This window comes from Pongo pygmaeus, chromosome 12 (genome assembly GCF_028885625.2).
Source record: "Pongo pygmaeus isolate AG05252 chromosome 12, NHGRI_mPonPyg2-v2.0_pri, whole genome shotgun sequence".
In the NCBI taxonomy this organism is placed as follows: Eukaryota; Metazoa; Chordata; class Mammalia; order Primates; family Hominidae; genus Pongo; species Pongo pygmaeus.
The window spans coordinates 124,672,602-124,688,139 of record NC_072385.2 but is presented as its reverse complement, the minus strand read 5'-3'; the positions used below and the strand labels follow the sequence as shown (position 1 = coordinate 124,688,139).

At 46.1% G+C, this 15,538-nt stretch overlaps 1 protein-coding gene across 9 annotated transcripts in view; it reads left to right on the top strand.

Moving 5' to 3' along the window:
* The window catches only part of ASAP2 (ArfGAP with SH3 domain, ankyrin repeat and PH domain 2), a 198,753-nt gene that overhangs the window by 152,280 nt on the left and 30,935 nt on the right, over positions 1-15,538 (top strand). For all 9 annotated transcript variants that reach the window (XM_054474437.1, XM_054474424.1, XM_054474433.2 and 6 more), the window contains one exon: positions 9,239-9,333. In XM_054474437.1, the coding sequence (XP_054330412.1) occupies positions 9,239-9,333 (95 nt within the window). The remainder of the gene's footprint in view (positions 1-9,238; positions 9,334-15,538) is intronic.

Here is a 15,538-nt window from a genome sequence, read left to right as displayed (position 1 = left end):
GACAAGGCTGTGGTGACAACTTGCCTCAAGCCTCCGACTTTTCCCTACCCCAGATTGTCCCGCATCGGGGGAGATATTGGTCTTCATTTTTACTGCCTTTGTTTCTTAAGTCTTTCATTCTTGGTTCAGTGGTAACACTTAAGCCATGTGATAGAGATAGGAGTGGCTTTCAGAGTATCGAGACTGTAGTCCCACAAGGTCCATCAGACAGGGTGCTTCTGGCCACCTAATACATGAGCTTTCGTGACTGTCTTCTCTAGAAAGCAGTTCTTGAATTCTCTCCTGGGATAGCTGGGTGTTGACAGTAAACAGTAAGTAGATATTGATTGCCATTGATTTTAAAAGCTTACATGTAGGGAATTTAATGTCAAGAGCAATAGTCTTGACAGAAAATCAATAGTTGGGGACCATGTTCCTCTCAAGGGACCATCAGTCTTATTGATGACTTCGAATCCAGTGTGTCTGAACTTCGAATGCATTTTGAACTCTCTTGTCAAACCTTTCCAGTCTTTCCAGGAATTCCTTTATGGTCTTGAAAGACAGAGTTGGGAGAAACTACAGTGGATCCTGGCAGCCTAGTTAGTAACATCCTTAGTTACTTAAAGTTTAAAACTAAGCTAGACTCACTTAAAGTTTAAAACTAAGGAACTCCAAGCAGTACCTTCCTGGTTACATACAGCAATTATTGTTCATGTAATAATGCACATAACCTACATCTTAGAGAGGTGCACAGGTGTACATGTGGTATATCTTGGATAACTGATGATGGCATAGATTGGAGATTGTCATGGTACATTTTCAAAGAAGCACAAAGTACTTTTCAGTAAACACTGGTGAACTATGGCAGTTGTTTCTTTTACTGATTTTCTTAAAACAATGGGAAGTGTTAAGTGATTTAAGATGAAGTAATAATTGTTTATTTTGTACTATGTATTTTGCAGACCACTTTATATATACTAGGCTCATTTGCTCTCCAGTAACAACCTGATGACCTTGGTATATTATCCCCATTTTACAGAGGAGGAAACTGAGGCTTAGAATGTTTCAGTATGCCTAGGGTTATGAAGCTTTTAAGGTGACAGATCTGGGGTGTGGGCCTCTTTAATCTGATTCCAGACCTCACACTTAAACCTTTGAGGAGCCTGGGACACAAATTGGCATTTTAGTGGGTTGTCTTGCTAGATGATAAACATTTAAACATCCCTACTGTCCTTCCCTATCACCATCCTCAACAAATGTTTAACAGTCAACTCTGGAGAAAAAAGAACCCTGGTTTGCAGCCTGCCTGTTCTCATGGTGTAAATACTCCTACAATGGCCAATTTCAAGCTACCCATGTGAATTACCGAGTGTGAAGTTGGAAAAAGATGTTCATTATATAGTACATTCACCATGCAAACACAGTGGATGTAAATAACTTCATGAACATGGATAATAGTAAAATATAGTATAATTAGGAAGTGATGGGTTTTTAGTATACACCTTAGTTATTAATATAACATAATTATTAGTTTATATAGCATAATTTTTATTAGTAGCAGTGTTTAACAGTTGGCTTGCAAAATTCCTGAAATTTTAACAGTTGACTCTTATGAGCTGGTAGGAGCCTGACCCCAGCATCTGTTATAATTTTTTACATGTGTCTCAGAAATTTCATGTTCTTCATGAGACTGAGTTACCTACTAAAGAAGAAAACACCAAAGAAAGGTGAAAGGAATATGTTGTTCTGTCTTGATGAAACGATGAGGTGACTTCTAATGCCTGGTTAAATTCTCCATTTCTGTCTCCCAGAGCCTCCATCTGCATTCTTGTAGGAGTTTAAAGTTTGGTTGGCTGTCACCCACAATGAGAAATCAGCCAGTGCCTGCTTAATCAATGTCTGCAGATATTTTCAAAATCTAATTGCTTCCAGAGTTTTAAACTCCCCCTTACCCAAGCCTTTTTTCCTCAGTGGTTATCAGGAAAAATAGAGATAGCAGTGAATTGTGTAGGATTTACTCCCTTCAACCCTGCTTTCCCTGAGCTCTGGCTGGTCCTCTGTGGTTCACAGGAGGTGGACATCTCCCCACGGCTCCCCCAATCCATTTTTTGTATGCTGGGAGTGTGGTCATGATGTCGTGGCTCTAACATGACGTCAGTTAAGCAGTACGTAGGGTGTCAGGTGTTAGTATTCATTGGCAAAGCTTGGAAATTTCAAGGCTTGGTTTGGCTTGGCTCTCTTCTCTTCTCTTCTTTTTTTTTTTTTAAGACAGGGTCTTACTCCGTGACCCAGGCTGGAGTCCAGTAGCGCAATCTTAGCTCACTGGAACCTCTGCCTCCTGGGTTCAAGCAATCCTCCCACCTCAGCCTCCTCAGTAGCTGAGACTACAGGCAAGTGCTACCACACCTGGCTAATTTTTGTATTTTTGGTAGAGATGGGCTTTCGCCATGTCCAGGCTGGTCTTGAACTCCTGGGCTCAAGCAATCCTCCTGCCTTGGCCTCCCAAAATGCTAGGATTACAGGTGTGAGCCACTGCACTTGGCCTCAAGCCTTTTAAAAGTACCCAGATTGTTTGTTTTATTTTGCTTAGACAATCAAGTACTGGGATGAAGGATTTCCTGAAGTCTTTTTACCTCTTTCTCTTATCTCTTTCTCTGCGTGTGTCTGTGTGTATATTTAGAATTACGTCTGACACACTGTTAAGAACCATAGAGTATTAGTTATCACTGTTATCTCCTTTAACAAAATCCTTTCAGAAAAATGGTCCCCATGTGCTAACATGTGAACCCCCAGGGAGGCCATGCATGGTCTGTGCTGGTTGTCTGTTCTTACCAACCTTTCCAATTCAGAGTTGCATGGCATGCAGGGCCTCAGCTGAGTTGCTTATTGAAGTATGTTTTCTTGTATAGTGAGTGTTCATTAGGCCCCATGGTGCCTTGTGAAAGGAGAGTGGTGGGTGCAGCCTGGACAGGTTGTCTCACAGGAGTAGCATCTCTCCTCTTTTGGGTAAATAGAACAGCCTCTATTTCAGGGTGACATGCTGTGACAGCAAAGGATTTTATTTTTTTAATTAATTTTTTATTGTATGTATTTATGGTGTACAACATGATGTTTTAGTATATTGTATACATTGTATGTGACTAAAGCTAGTTAACACATCTATCACCTCACATGCTTATGTTTTGTGGTGAGAACACTTAAAATCTACTCTCTTGAGCCTAGTGTGGTGGCTGGTGCCTGTAATACCAGTACTTTGAGAGGCTGAGGTGAGAAGATTGCTTGAGTCTGGGAGTTCGAGACCAGCCTGACCAACATAGGGAGACCTCCATCTCTACAGATAATTTTTTAAAACTAGCTGGGAGTGGTGGCAAGCACCTGTGGTCCCAGCTACTTGGGAGGCTGAGGCAGGAGAATCACCTGAGCACCCAGGAAGTTGAGGCTACAGTGAACGTGATCTTGCCACTGCACTCCAGCCTGGGCAACAGAGTGAGACTGTCTCAAAACAGAAGTTTTAAGTACACAGTACATTATTATTAACTAGAGTCACTGTGTTGTACACTAGATCCCTAGACTTTATTCATCCTAACTGAAATTTTGCATGCTTTGACCAACATGCCCACCCCCCAACCCCTGGTAACCATAGTTTTACTCTGTGCTTCTATGAGTTCAACTTTTTTAGATTTTGCATATAAATGAGATCTTGCAGGATTTGTCTTTCTTTGCCTGGCTTATTTCACTTAGCATAATGTTCTTCAGGTTCATCCATGTTGTCACAAATGACAGAATATCCTTCTTTTTTTCAGGTCGAATAGTATTCCATTATGTATATATACCACATTTTTAAAATCCATTCGTCCATTGGTGGCATTTAGGTTGATTCCCTATCTTGACTATTGTGAGTAGTGCTGCAATAAACAAGATGGTGAAGACATGTCTTCAACAAACTGATTTCAGATCTTTTGAGTGAATACCCAGAAGTGGGTTATATGGTGGTTCTAGTTTTAGTTTTTCGAGGCACCTCCATACCATTTTGTATAATGGTTGTATTATAATAATTTACATTCCCACCCACTGTGCAAGGCTTGCCTTTTCTCCACAGCCCTGCCAACACTTGTTATCTTTTGTCTTTTTGATAAAAGCCATTCTAACAGGTATGAGACGATTGTGGTTTTAATTTGCATTTCCCTGATGATTTGTGTGATTAATGATGTGTACTTTTTCATACATCTACCTGTTGGTCATTTGTAGGTCTTCTCTTTCTCTTTTTTTTGACAGGTTCTTGCTCTGTCGCCCAGGCTGGAGTACAATGGTGCCATCTTGGTTCACTGCAGCTTCTACCTCCCAGGCTCATGCGATCCTCCTGGGTAGTTGGGACTATAGGCATGTGCCACCATGCCCAGCTAATTTTTAAAACTTTTTCCATAGAGACAGGGTCTCACTATATTGGCCAGGCTAATCTGGAATTCCTGGGCTTAAGTGGTCTTCTGGCCTCAGCTTCCCAAAGTGCTGGGATTATAGGCGTGAACCACGTGCAGCCTAGCATTACTTCTTTTCCAATGGAATGGAAATTGCATAATTGAAGTATTAATTAGTTCTGGGGAATCATGTCATCTTAACTACTTTAGCACACACCAGCTTAGTGTCTTTCGATTCTAAAGCAAACCTACTTTGGGAAAAACTTTCTGGTAAACACAGATTTTAAAAAGATAAAGATAAATTTCCTTCTTAATGTAGAAGATCATGATTTCAGCTTTGATTTTTTCAAGTCATATGAAAAACAGTATTGTTGGTACTAGTGTACTACTATCATGATCAATTTCACTATCGTACATGAAGTTAATAAAGGAATTCTTGATATTCTGAAATTGAATTTGAGTCAGTCATTTAAAAATCTTACGAGACCAGGCGCAGTGGTTCACACCTATAGTTCCAGCACTTTGGGAGGCTGAGGCAGGCAGATCACTTGAGCCCATGAGTTCAAGACCAACCTGGGCCACATGGCGAAACCCCATTGCTACAAAAAAAAAAAAAACCCAAAATTAGCTGAGCATGGTGGTACATGCCTGTGGTCCTAGCTGTCAGGGAGGCTGAGGTGGGAGACTCACCTGAGCCTAGGAGGTTGGCTATAGTGAACTGAGATTGTGCCACCACTCTCCAGCCTGGGTGACAGAGTAAGACCCTGTCTCAAAACAAAAAAACATCAAATTAAAAAACAGGCATCAAGAACCTTACCAACTATTTACTGACTCAGCTTTCTGTTTCTTGACTTTCTTCTATTTCTGTTCTCCTACGGTTGTTAATAAGCTGTCAAATGTTAAAGCGGGTCAACACACAGTCTGATCTGAAAGAGAGCACGTGGAGAGGAAAGCTCCTCAAAGACCAAGACTCACGACTTAACAACTGTTGTTATAAGTTCACCTAGGACTGAAATGTGCCACCCAGATACTAAAAGCAATTGCTTAGGGCAACAAGAAATTGACTATCAATGGTCATTTACAGAGGAACTGTTATGCTCCAGGCATTGTTGTGGAACTGTTATGCTCCAGGCATTGTTGTAGGTGTTCTACGTACGCTATATCATCTAACCTAAATAGAGAGCTCTATTTTTAAAAAAAGACCGGAGAGGTTAAGAAACTTACCCAGTGCAGGATTTACATTCCAACTATCAGACACTCCAGAGCCTGTGTTTTAGCCTCTTTTTTTAAAGCCAAGATTCTGAACATTTTTTAAACCACAAAGTATATCAGAAAAAATTGAGCACCAAAGCATATACTTACTTACATATGGTGTACCTACACTTACTAAGAAATGTATACTTTGTAAACTATATCAAAAATAGAACTTTTAAAGGGTCAGGTAAAGACATCATATGTAAACTTTTTCCCTGCACACCAGTGTCCTTTTGTGCTCTTTGCTTTGGAGGCAGCAGTTTGGTCAAGCCCCTTCCCTTGTCTGGACCTTTACCCTCTGTACTTCAGAGCTGGACTGCGCTCTCCAGGCCCTCCACCCTTCGGGGATCTGAGGGGCCCAATTAACATCAGGGAGGAGCTGACCTTGGGGTCTCCTGAGCTCAGCGGTCAGGGAAGTCTGGTTTCTCTCACTTGCCTGTTCTCTCCTGGGGTGAGTCAGAATAATGTCACAGCAATTGTTGTCCTTCCCCATGGAGACAAGAAAACAGGACAGGAGGTTTCCCTGCCCCACCCCAAACTCTCAAAACAATGTCCAGATAAAACCTAAAGCCTCATTTTGGCTCAGTGGGCCCTGCTCGGGTAGGTGCTAAGGATGTACCGGTGTGTGATTCTGTGTCCCTGTCCTGGGCGTGGCCGTCAGGGAGGGAGACGCCCACACACAGACGACTCCCCCGCATGGTGAGTGCCAAGGAAAGGGGCCTCCTGGCCAAGGGACTGCTCTGCTCATCTGGGCCTGGTGCCGCTGTCCTCATAGTGCTCAGGATGAACTTCTTTTCCAGGGCTTCTTATTACCTCATTGCTGCCTTGTTCGAGTGAGCTGCCATAGAGCAGGAGGGTGCCTCATGCCTCATGCCCAGCACAGACGAGGGGCTCAGAGTGTGCTTCTGAGGCCACAGGAAGGGCGAGGGACTGGGCTGAGCTGCCCTGGGTGACACAGAACTTAAACACTCCCTCCTCTCCTCCATCCAGTCTGGCTCAATTTCTGCCTCAGTGCAGCCCACAAATTCCTTCTGGGTGCCAGTGAGAAGCAGGAGATGCCAGGGCTCAGGTCGACACCCACCTTTCTGCCCCCTTGGCTTCTGCCCGCCTGTCCTGCTGGCACCTGCAGCCTCCATTTGCAAATGCTTTGCTTTTGTTGATGGGTCCGGAGGGGTTCTCTATGGGCTGAAACGTAAACTGGAACTTGGCAGAACTGCAGGGTAGCACGTTTCTCTAGCATTGGATGAGTGTGACACATGGATGCGGTGGCTCCCTGGACCAGCTGTCTCTCAGTTAACCAGCCAAGTCCAAGCAGAAGGGAAGCAGCTCTTCGATTCCTGGGGAATTCTCCTCCTCCCATCTCCCCACCCCCATCTGCGTAACACAAACTAGGAGGCGTCAGGGTGGTTGGCCCCTGGCTCCCAGAGGGGGCCACAGTGATTTCTGTCACTCAACTTGGGAAAACCATTGTGCTCACCTGGAGACAGTGTCCTGCTTGGATTGTATTATGCCTGGCTATAAACCAGGGGCTCTGACATTGGGGTTCAGTCTTGGATCTGACACCAGCTGTCTGAGAAACCCTTAACAGGGCATTAGCTTCCTGGTGCATAGGTACCTGTCACCTTAAGTGGTGTGCCACCTGACCATTCTGTTGTCCCTGGGAAAATTGCAACGCAGCCTCTAAGCTTTTGCCTCCTGACTGATGGCTTGAGGTCCCAGAGTCAGGACTGAGCAAGGAGGTGGAGTTGGTTAATGTTTTATGCTTTGGGCCACCTAGAAAAAGCTTTTTCCACTTGTCAAGGGCCAGGTTGAATTAGGAAAGCTCGTCATCCAACTATTAGGCTACCCCACATAATTCTTCTGTTGTTTAAAAAATTGCGTCTACGTCCTCCACTAGCCCACTAGCCCATTTCACTGTTTGATGTTATTTGCCGCCAGGAAGTTCCAGTGTATCTAACCCAGACCTCTTGGGCTCTCCTTCAGTCAGTTCCCCCCCCAAGAGATAGACCCAATTTCAGGCTGCAGCAGCCTCTCCCAAAGCATCTCTGTTAACTCGTTTGCCTGCATAATTTTTTTTTTTTTTTTCGTAGAGATGGAGTCTCGCTCTGTCGCCCAGGCTGGAGTCCAGTGGTGTGATCTCGGGTCACTGCAACCTCCACCTCCTGGATTCAAGCAATTCTCCTGTCTCAGCCTTCCGAGTAGCTGGGACTACAGGCGCATGCTGCCATGCCTGGCTAATTTCTTTTGTATTTTAGTAGAGACGGGGTTTCACCCTGTTGCCCAGGCTAGTCTCGAACTCCTGAGCTCAGGCGATCCACCCGCCTCGGCCTCCCAAAGTGGTAGGAATACAGGTGTGAACCACCGTGCCTGGCCTGCCTGCATAATCAGTAGAGAGCAGAAATATCACAAGCGTCACTGACTCCCCAGCAGAACATGGAAATGAAAATATGTTTTCTCAAAGCACTGAGCTTGGTGCTCCCTTTTAGTATTGTTTCATTAAACGTTTAATAATCTGACCTGACCAGGTGCCGTGGCTCACGCCTGTAATCCCAGCACTTTGGGAGGCTGAGGTGGCCGGATCACGTGAGCCCAGGAGTTCAAGACCAGCCTGGGCAATATGGTGAAACTCCATCTCTACAAAAAATACAAAAACCAGCTGGGTGTGGTGGTGTGTGCTTATAGTCCAGCTGCTCGGGAACCTGACGTAGGAGGGTCACCTGAGCCTGGGCAATATGGTGAATGAAACTCCATCTCTACAAAAAATACAAAAATCAGCTGGGTGTGGTGGTGTGTGCCTATAGTCCCAGCTGCTCGGGAACCTGAGGTAGGAGGGTCACCTGAGCCTGGGGATGTCAAGGTTGCATTAAGCCATGATCATGCCATTGCGCTTCGGCCTGGGCAACAGAGCGAGACACTGTCTCAAAAAAAAAAAAAAGAATCTGTTAATTTAATGTTTAACATGTCAGAAGATTGATTGGCAAGTGAAGACCTTACATCTGGAGCTAATACATTACATTTTTAGTGTTTCAGTTTACTGTTTTCACCTAAATTTTATCAACCCAGAAGTATAGGTATCATCCCATTTTACTGATGAAAACTCTGCCACTCAGGGAAACTGACTTGCCTGTGGTCACACAGCCGGTAATGGAGCTGTGATTTGAACCTGAGTCTTAGCTTTCCTGGCTCAGTACCGCTTCACTCTACCAGAACTACCTCATAGCTGGCATAAGTAAAGGTTGTTTGAGGATGTGAAATAGATTCACTTTGGTTGAGGCACAGGTCATTGGGAGGAGTGGGTAAGGATGGAAATTCACATTGGACCAAGTTACTGGTTCTCCCTGTCTCTGTCTGTACTCTATCCAGAGCGCGTTTTATGACAATGCATCTCTGTAATAGGCATGCCGCTTCTTATCTTTAATTTTATGGGTATCTTTGGGCTTTGGGTTTTGTCCATCTTCATTAAAGGCAAACCACTTTATTGCTCTATTTCTTAGTGGCCATTAAATAAATCATCAGATGGGGATGGGTAATGTGTAGCAGTAGAATGTATTAATAATTGAGTATCCTGAAATAGACTTTCATTTTTGCAGCTCGCCAAGAATATTGGGAATGCAGGCTTTAATGAGATCATGGAATGTTGCCTACCAGCTGAGGACTCTGTCAAACCCAACCCAGGCAGCGACATGTAAGTATGGGACTGGCTATTCTCATTTGCCGAGTAAAGGTTTGCCTTTGCCCAAGCCCCGGGAGGCAGGGGAATAAGAAGTTTTGGGTGCATCCGTCATTGCTTCTTTAGGGAATAAATCAGCCCATGTTGGGTTTTCTTAGTCACTTTAACCTTTTGGGTGACCAAATAGAAATTTTTTTAGGAAGAAGCCAAAAGCAGGCAGGTTTCGCAGATGCTGTGCGTGTGTTCAGGGCGTATGTAGAGAGCCTCACTCGCCGCTGGTGGGTGGAACACCCTGGACTTTTCACCTGTGCTGTTTGTTCTGTTGAGTTGCTTCCCTGTCTTGGTCTCTCTGCATAATCCTGAGCCACCAAGATGGCTGGTTGTGGTAGATATGTGATTATGTAGCGTCCTTCTTGCCAACGTCCTTGCATCCTTGCAAATGTGGAATGTGTTACTTCCTTCAAAAAATGTTTGTGTTTGTGTTATTGTTGATACAAAACTTGATGGAGAGGTTTTTTTTTTTTGTTTGTTTGTTTTTTTTTTTTTAAGAGACGGAGTTTCACTCTTGTTACCCAGGCTGGAGTGCAGTGGCGCGATCTCGGCTCACTGCAACCTCTGCCTCCCAGGTTCAAGCAATTCTCCTGTCTCAGCCTCCCAAGTAGCTGGGATTATAGGCACATGCCACCATGCCTGGCTAATTTTTATATTTTTAGTAGAGACAGAGTTTCACCATGTTGGCCAGGCTGGACTCGAACTCCTGACCTCAGGTGATCCACACGCTGCAGCCTCCCAAAGTGCTGGGATTACAGGCATGAGTCACCATGCCTGGCCAGCGGAGAAGCTTTGTGTCTCCTGGTGCAGAGCTGACAACAGGGAATGTTCTTGCCCATCTTATCAGAGTGTCAGTGGCCATGTCACACTAGTCTTCGAGAAGAGGTGGACAGGGAGACCAATGGGTTCGGGCAGTGGGTGTCCTGCTCGCCTTAGACTTCAGCTCTGTTTAGTATTATGGGTCTTATGTCTATAGGGGGATATGGGTGGTTTACCTGTTTTGTTGTGATACAAAGTGAAACAGACAGAAGGAAAGAGAGAGGCTACTGGGCCAGTTAACAGAGCAGCTGCATTTGAGTGGTGAGGCTGGGTCAGCGTGTCCTGGCAGGACAGAGAAAAATGAAAAATAATGTGATAAGAAATAGTATTTAAAAATTCATTTATAGAAACAGCATTTTCTGTCGAATAAGCCTGAAGTAGAATTAATGACACGAGTCTTCCCAAAGGACAGTGAGCAACAGTGAACAATGTCTTTAAGGGTGATTTCACAAATAGGTGGTAGTGTATCGACCCTTTGTAAAGGCAGAGAATTTAGATTTTTTTTTTTCCCCTTCAAGATGGAGTCTCGCCCTCTTCCCCAGGCTGATCTCGGCTCACTGCAGCCTGCACCTCCTGGGTTCAAGCGATTCTCCTGCCTCAGCCTCCTGAGTAGCTGGGACAGGCGCATGCCACCACACCCAGCTAATTTTTTGTATCTTTAGTAGAGATGGGGTTTCACCATGTTGGTCAGGCTGGTCTCGAACTCTTGACCTCATGATCTGCCCGCCTCGGCCTCCCAAAGTGCTGGGATTACAGGCGTGAGCCATTGTACCTGGCCTAGATTTTTTTTTAACCATTTTGTGTGGCATGTCTTTGAGAAACGGAGATTGCAGGACCTGTATTCTTTTTGCGTTTTGCTGATGTAACTTGATACAATGAAAGAGCCAGAACGTTGCGAGGGAGTGAACAGGGACCATGTCCATTACAGACTTTCAGGTATCAGGTATCTCAGGTGAGCGATTTGGTTGTTGTTGGATTAAAGTCAGTTTATGTTTGAATCCTGTAACAAGTGTTTGTGGTGTAGCATTTCCTTGAGAATCGGATAACGTGTGGTTTTAGATACCAGGCATGAGGTTGACAATGTGATCATCCTCTCTTGATGAGGATCTAAGTTTCAAATCTATATTTTTACCCAGACCTAGAGAGGCAGTAGGGACATAGATATCCCAGTCCTTATCTGAGCCATGGGACACAGGCAGATTATTTAACTTCTCTGAGCCTAAGCTCTGTAATATAAAAAGGGAGATAACGTTCCCCCCTCACAGAGGCATTGGGGGAACGAGTGGGATGATGGGGTCAGACATGTGGCGCTTAGTTTTAGTGCCTAGTTGGCATTAGCTGCTGTGCTTGCTCTTCTTTCTGTGGGCGACAGAGGTCACATCTGTACCCCGCATTGATTCCATACACCCTGAAACTGAGGGTCCTCTCCAGTTAAGTTTCAATGGAGAGTTACTCAAGGTGAAGGAGCTCTTCCTGGGCGAGCCTGAGGGTCCCGCTTGGTGAAGGAAACGTCATGAATCCAGCATGGCGATGTCAGCTCCTGCTATGCAGTTGGCACCTGCTCTTTCGGCTGCTTCATCTCACACTGACCGTACCAGCACCCTGTAATGCTGTCATATCGGTCAGTTCTGAACAAAGTGTGTGTCATTTCTTCCAAGCACCAGGGGTACCTAACAAAAGCAGGGCATTTGGTTGTTCTGGGGATAGGCAATTCTAAAAAATGAACACTGTCAACGTGGAACACTTCAGTATGAATGTTCTGTCTGCACTGTAGCCCTCCTCCAGCCTTGGCACTTTTGAAAAGGAAATTTACATCCCCCAACCCCGGGCTTTTTTCAAAATGAGGGCGGATGACCCGTGTGATGGCGAAACATCAGCTACTTCCATTCCTCCTCAACTGAAATTACTTTCTTGGCACTGTGCTCCTATAGCATTTGGCTCTATTTTAAAACATTTCATCCCACTTCATAGTATACTCAGGCATTTACATATATTTTTCTGATGAATTACTTCTTACTCATTTTGATTTTTCCCACCATAATATGTTGCTTATGGTGAACCAGTGAATATTTAATGAATCAATGAGTCAAACAAGTACTCCCAGCTCTGTGCCTGCTTAAATAAGCTAATATTTTACTTCCAGATGAAAAGGAATACACTGCTTCTAGCTTTATCTCAGAACAGCACACCATCTGCAGATAAATCTGTTGAAGGGGAAACCAAGGACACCCTCTAGTGGCCTGTGAATCCCAAGATGGATCTTGGGGGTGTCAGGAACATGTAACTGGGGGAGATGGAGCAGGGAAGCCAGGCTTGTATTTGCTCACAGGAGCCAGAACTGTTTCTCCCTGTGACTTGGGACCATTATACACACCCTGTCCTTGAGAAGTGTAGGGAAAGCCCCTCCTCTGAACACCAAATGTATCATTATGTTAATTGTTTTTCTGCAAAAGCCTGTCATTAAAAAAAAGAAGGAGGGCCGGGCGCGGTGGCTCACGCCTGTAATCCCAGCACTTTGGGAGGCCGAGGCAGGCGGATCACGAGGTCAGGCAATCGAGACCATCCTGGCTAACACGGTGAAACCCCGTCTGAGGGATCACATTAGCAAAGCAAACCTCCTTCACAAAACCAGGGGGCATGTGTGGAGTTAAACAGACCTGTGCCCATGTTTGTGTAGGAGCTCCCTTCGGGGCCTCCAAGCCCTGGGCAGATGAGTAAATATATTAAAAAACAAGTAAAGGAAGTCCACTTTCTCTCTATCCCCTTCCTGTGTTGATCGCAGTAATGATTGTCCCACAGTGATGACTGAAAGTGCATGAAACTGGACAACTGTCCAGTCTAACTGCCTGTCATAAGAGGCATTTACATCATTAAATGGGCTGCCCACCATGACACTCACCAGGCTAGGAATGGAGCATCTCCCTGGGTGTCACACTGTGCTGGAAGCCCTGAGAGGAGAACCTCCAGGAATAAAATGGGTCTTCCCTTGTAGGTCCACCAGCTGCCCAAGGAAACAGAAACCAGTTTCCCTCTATGGACTTCAGTGTACAGTAAATCCTCAATGTTCCAGGAACTCAAAGGTTTCTGGAAACCTGTGACTTTAAGCAAAATGAGGTATAGGAAACCAGTTTTACCCTACGCCAATTGATGTAAACCAGAGTTCAGTTCCTACCATGTATTTCTGATCATGAGAACATCACCAAACTTCTGAATAAAGGCCCAGAACACTTCTAATATTAAACATTGAAATATGAGTGATGCATACATTTAGGAAAGATTCTGGCTACTAAGTAGGATAAAGAAAGATCATAAAAACCAGTAAGATAATGATTCACGCACTTATTCCAGTTCAGGGTCACAGGTGGCCGGAGCATGTCCTGGCAGCTGAAGTCCAGGGTAGGAACAAGCCCTGAACAGGACCCCGTCCCACTGTGGGACGCAGTCACGCACACATCCACACTCACTTGCAGTGGGGCCTTTGAGACACAGCAGTTAGCCCAGCGTGCACAGCTTCAGGATGTGGGGGAAACCTGAGTGCCCAGAGAAAACCCAGGTAGATGCCACACAGACAGGGACCCTGCCTGGGAATTGATTTTTTTTCTTAACATTATAACAAAATAATGTTATTCCAGGGCCTATTGTGCCTACAGGTGGAGATGAAAACTCATGGCGCTTTTGAGGGAATCCACTGAGACCAAGTATCTCACACACAAGTCAGCCAGCACCGCAGTGAGCTCGGTGCACGGGTTAGCGCTGTGTGGACGGGGAGCACGTGCCGGGGGAAGTTGAGGCACCCGCCTTAACCTAGGCCCTGTAGAGAGAGCAGAACTGGAGCCGGAGCAGGAGGGAGGCAGTGTGATAGAAAGTGCCAGAGCACAAGTTCACCAGGTGCCCCTGGAAGTCCTTCCTGGGCTGTGAAGCATGCTGCCTGCTCAGGTGGAACGGGCACCCTGGGGCGTGATTTCCTCTCCAGCTGCACCAGCCAGCCTCATGCTGCGGTGTGTCCAGGAGCCACATGCACACAAGGGCAAGCAGATTTGAGGCCTGGCAGACGCTGGCAAGAGACCTCTGCCCGTTTGGTTCCGTCTGGGTGCTGTGGGAGTAATGGCTTCTCATCTTAGGCTGGCCCATCTTCAAGGGAACCCAGGGTAGACATCATCCACTCCCTGCCTCCAGTTGCATGTCCAGGGGGCTCAGGCTCCCCTTCTGGGGGGCCAGTTGTTCCCCGGGGATTTAGGGCAGATACAGAAAAGTCAACAACTGCTCCAGCAGCCGTGGCCCCTTGCCATAGTCAGCTGAGTGAGAGAGAGGAGGTCGGGAGGGAACCATGCGGGGACTCCAGCTCAAAGGGGAGCAGCCGCATGCGTCCTCAGATTGTAGGCAGTGCTGTGTTACAAACGGATGCAACTGATCTGCCCCTGCCTGGCTCTTGCCTGATTCTCAAGATTCAAAGAGTCTCTGGGCAGTGACCCTCGACCTTCAGAATTGGGATTGTAAAATGCATGTGCTCTGTGACCAGTGAGCTGCTGTTTCTGTTGCTCTCCCTCTTGTAAGTTCATTGGGTCTTTCCAAGGCCCGCGACCCACTGTGTGTGCTGCAGGTGTGTTGATGCACATATGTCTCGTGGTGCTACTGTGAGGATGTATTGTGTGCATTTTCGCAAGTCAAACTTACAAGTCTAGAGAGATGAAATACTTATTCAAGTTCAAAGCAGCAGTGTGTGGTGGGAGTGGGATTTGAACTCAGGCTTCTTTGGCCTGCTTTTGTTCCTGTTCTCTAGGCTCTTTGGACGGGATGGAGTCTGAGCATGTTGCCACATAAAGGCCAGAAAAGTAGAACACAAAGAGGACTGCCATTTCATTTTGGTTCATCTGATAGTGCCTTTCATACCAGGCACGGTGCCTACAAAAGAGAGGTCATAGTCCATGCCCCAAGGAGCTCATGGGCCTGTCAGGCAGTCAGGCAGGCAGGCAGGCCTTCATGGAGAGAATGTTGGAACAGAGGTTGGCCAGGGCTGCCTGGATGGCAGGGGCAGGGCCTTCCTGGAGGAGGAGGCACGGGGCATGCCGAGTGGAGGGATCTGGGTAAGAAGGGTGTGGAGGTGACGAGGGCGACGGTGAGGTCAGATCACAGAACTTAGGAGTGAGGGGAGGGAGACAAGGCAGAGAGGCGGGTGGGCCAAGAGAACATGGGGGAGTTGTCCCCCTGGCCAGTTCCCATGAGATCGCAGTGAAGACCAGTGCAGCCGTAGACACATGGCGGCCACTCCCGCTTTGTGTTTCGGGGCCAGCGCTGCTTACCAGGGAGGTGGCGCAGGAACCATTAACGTGGCCTTAGACAAAGGGATGCC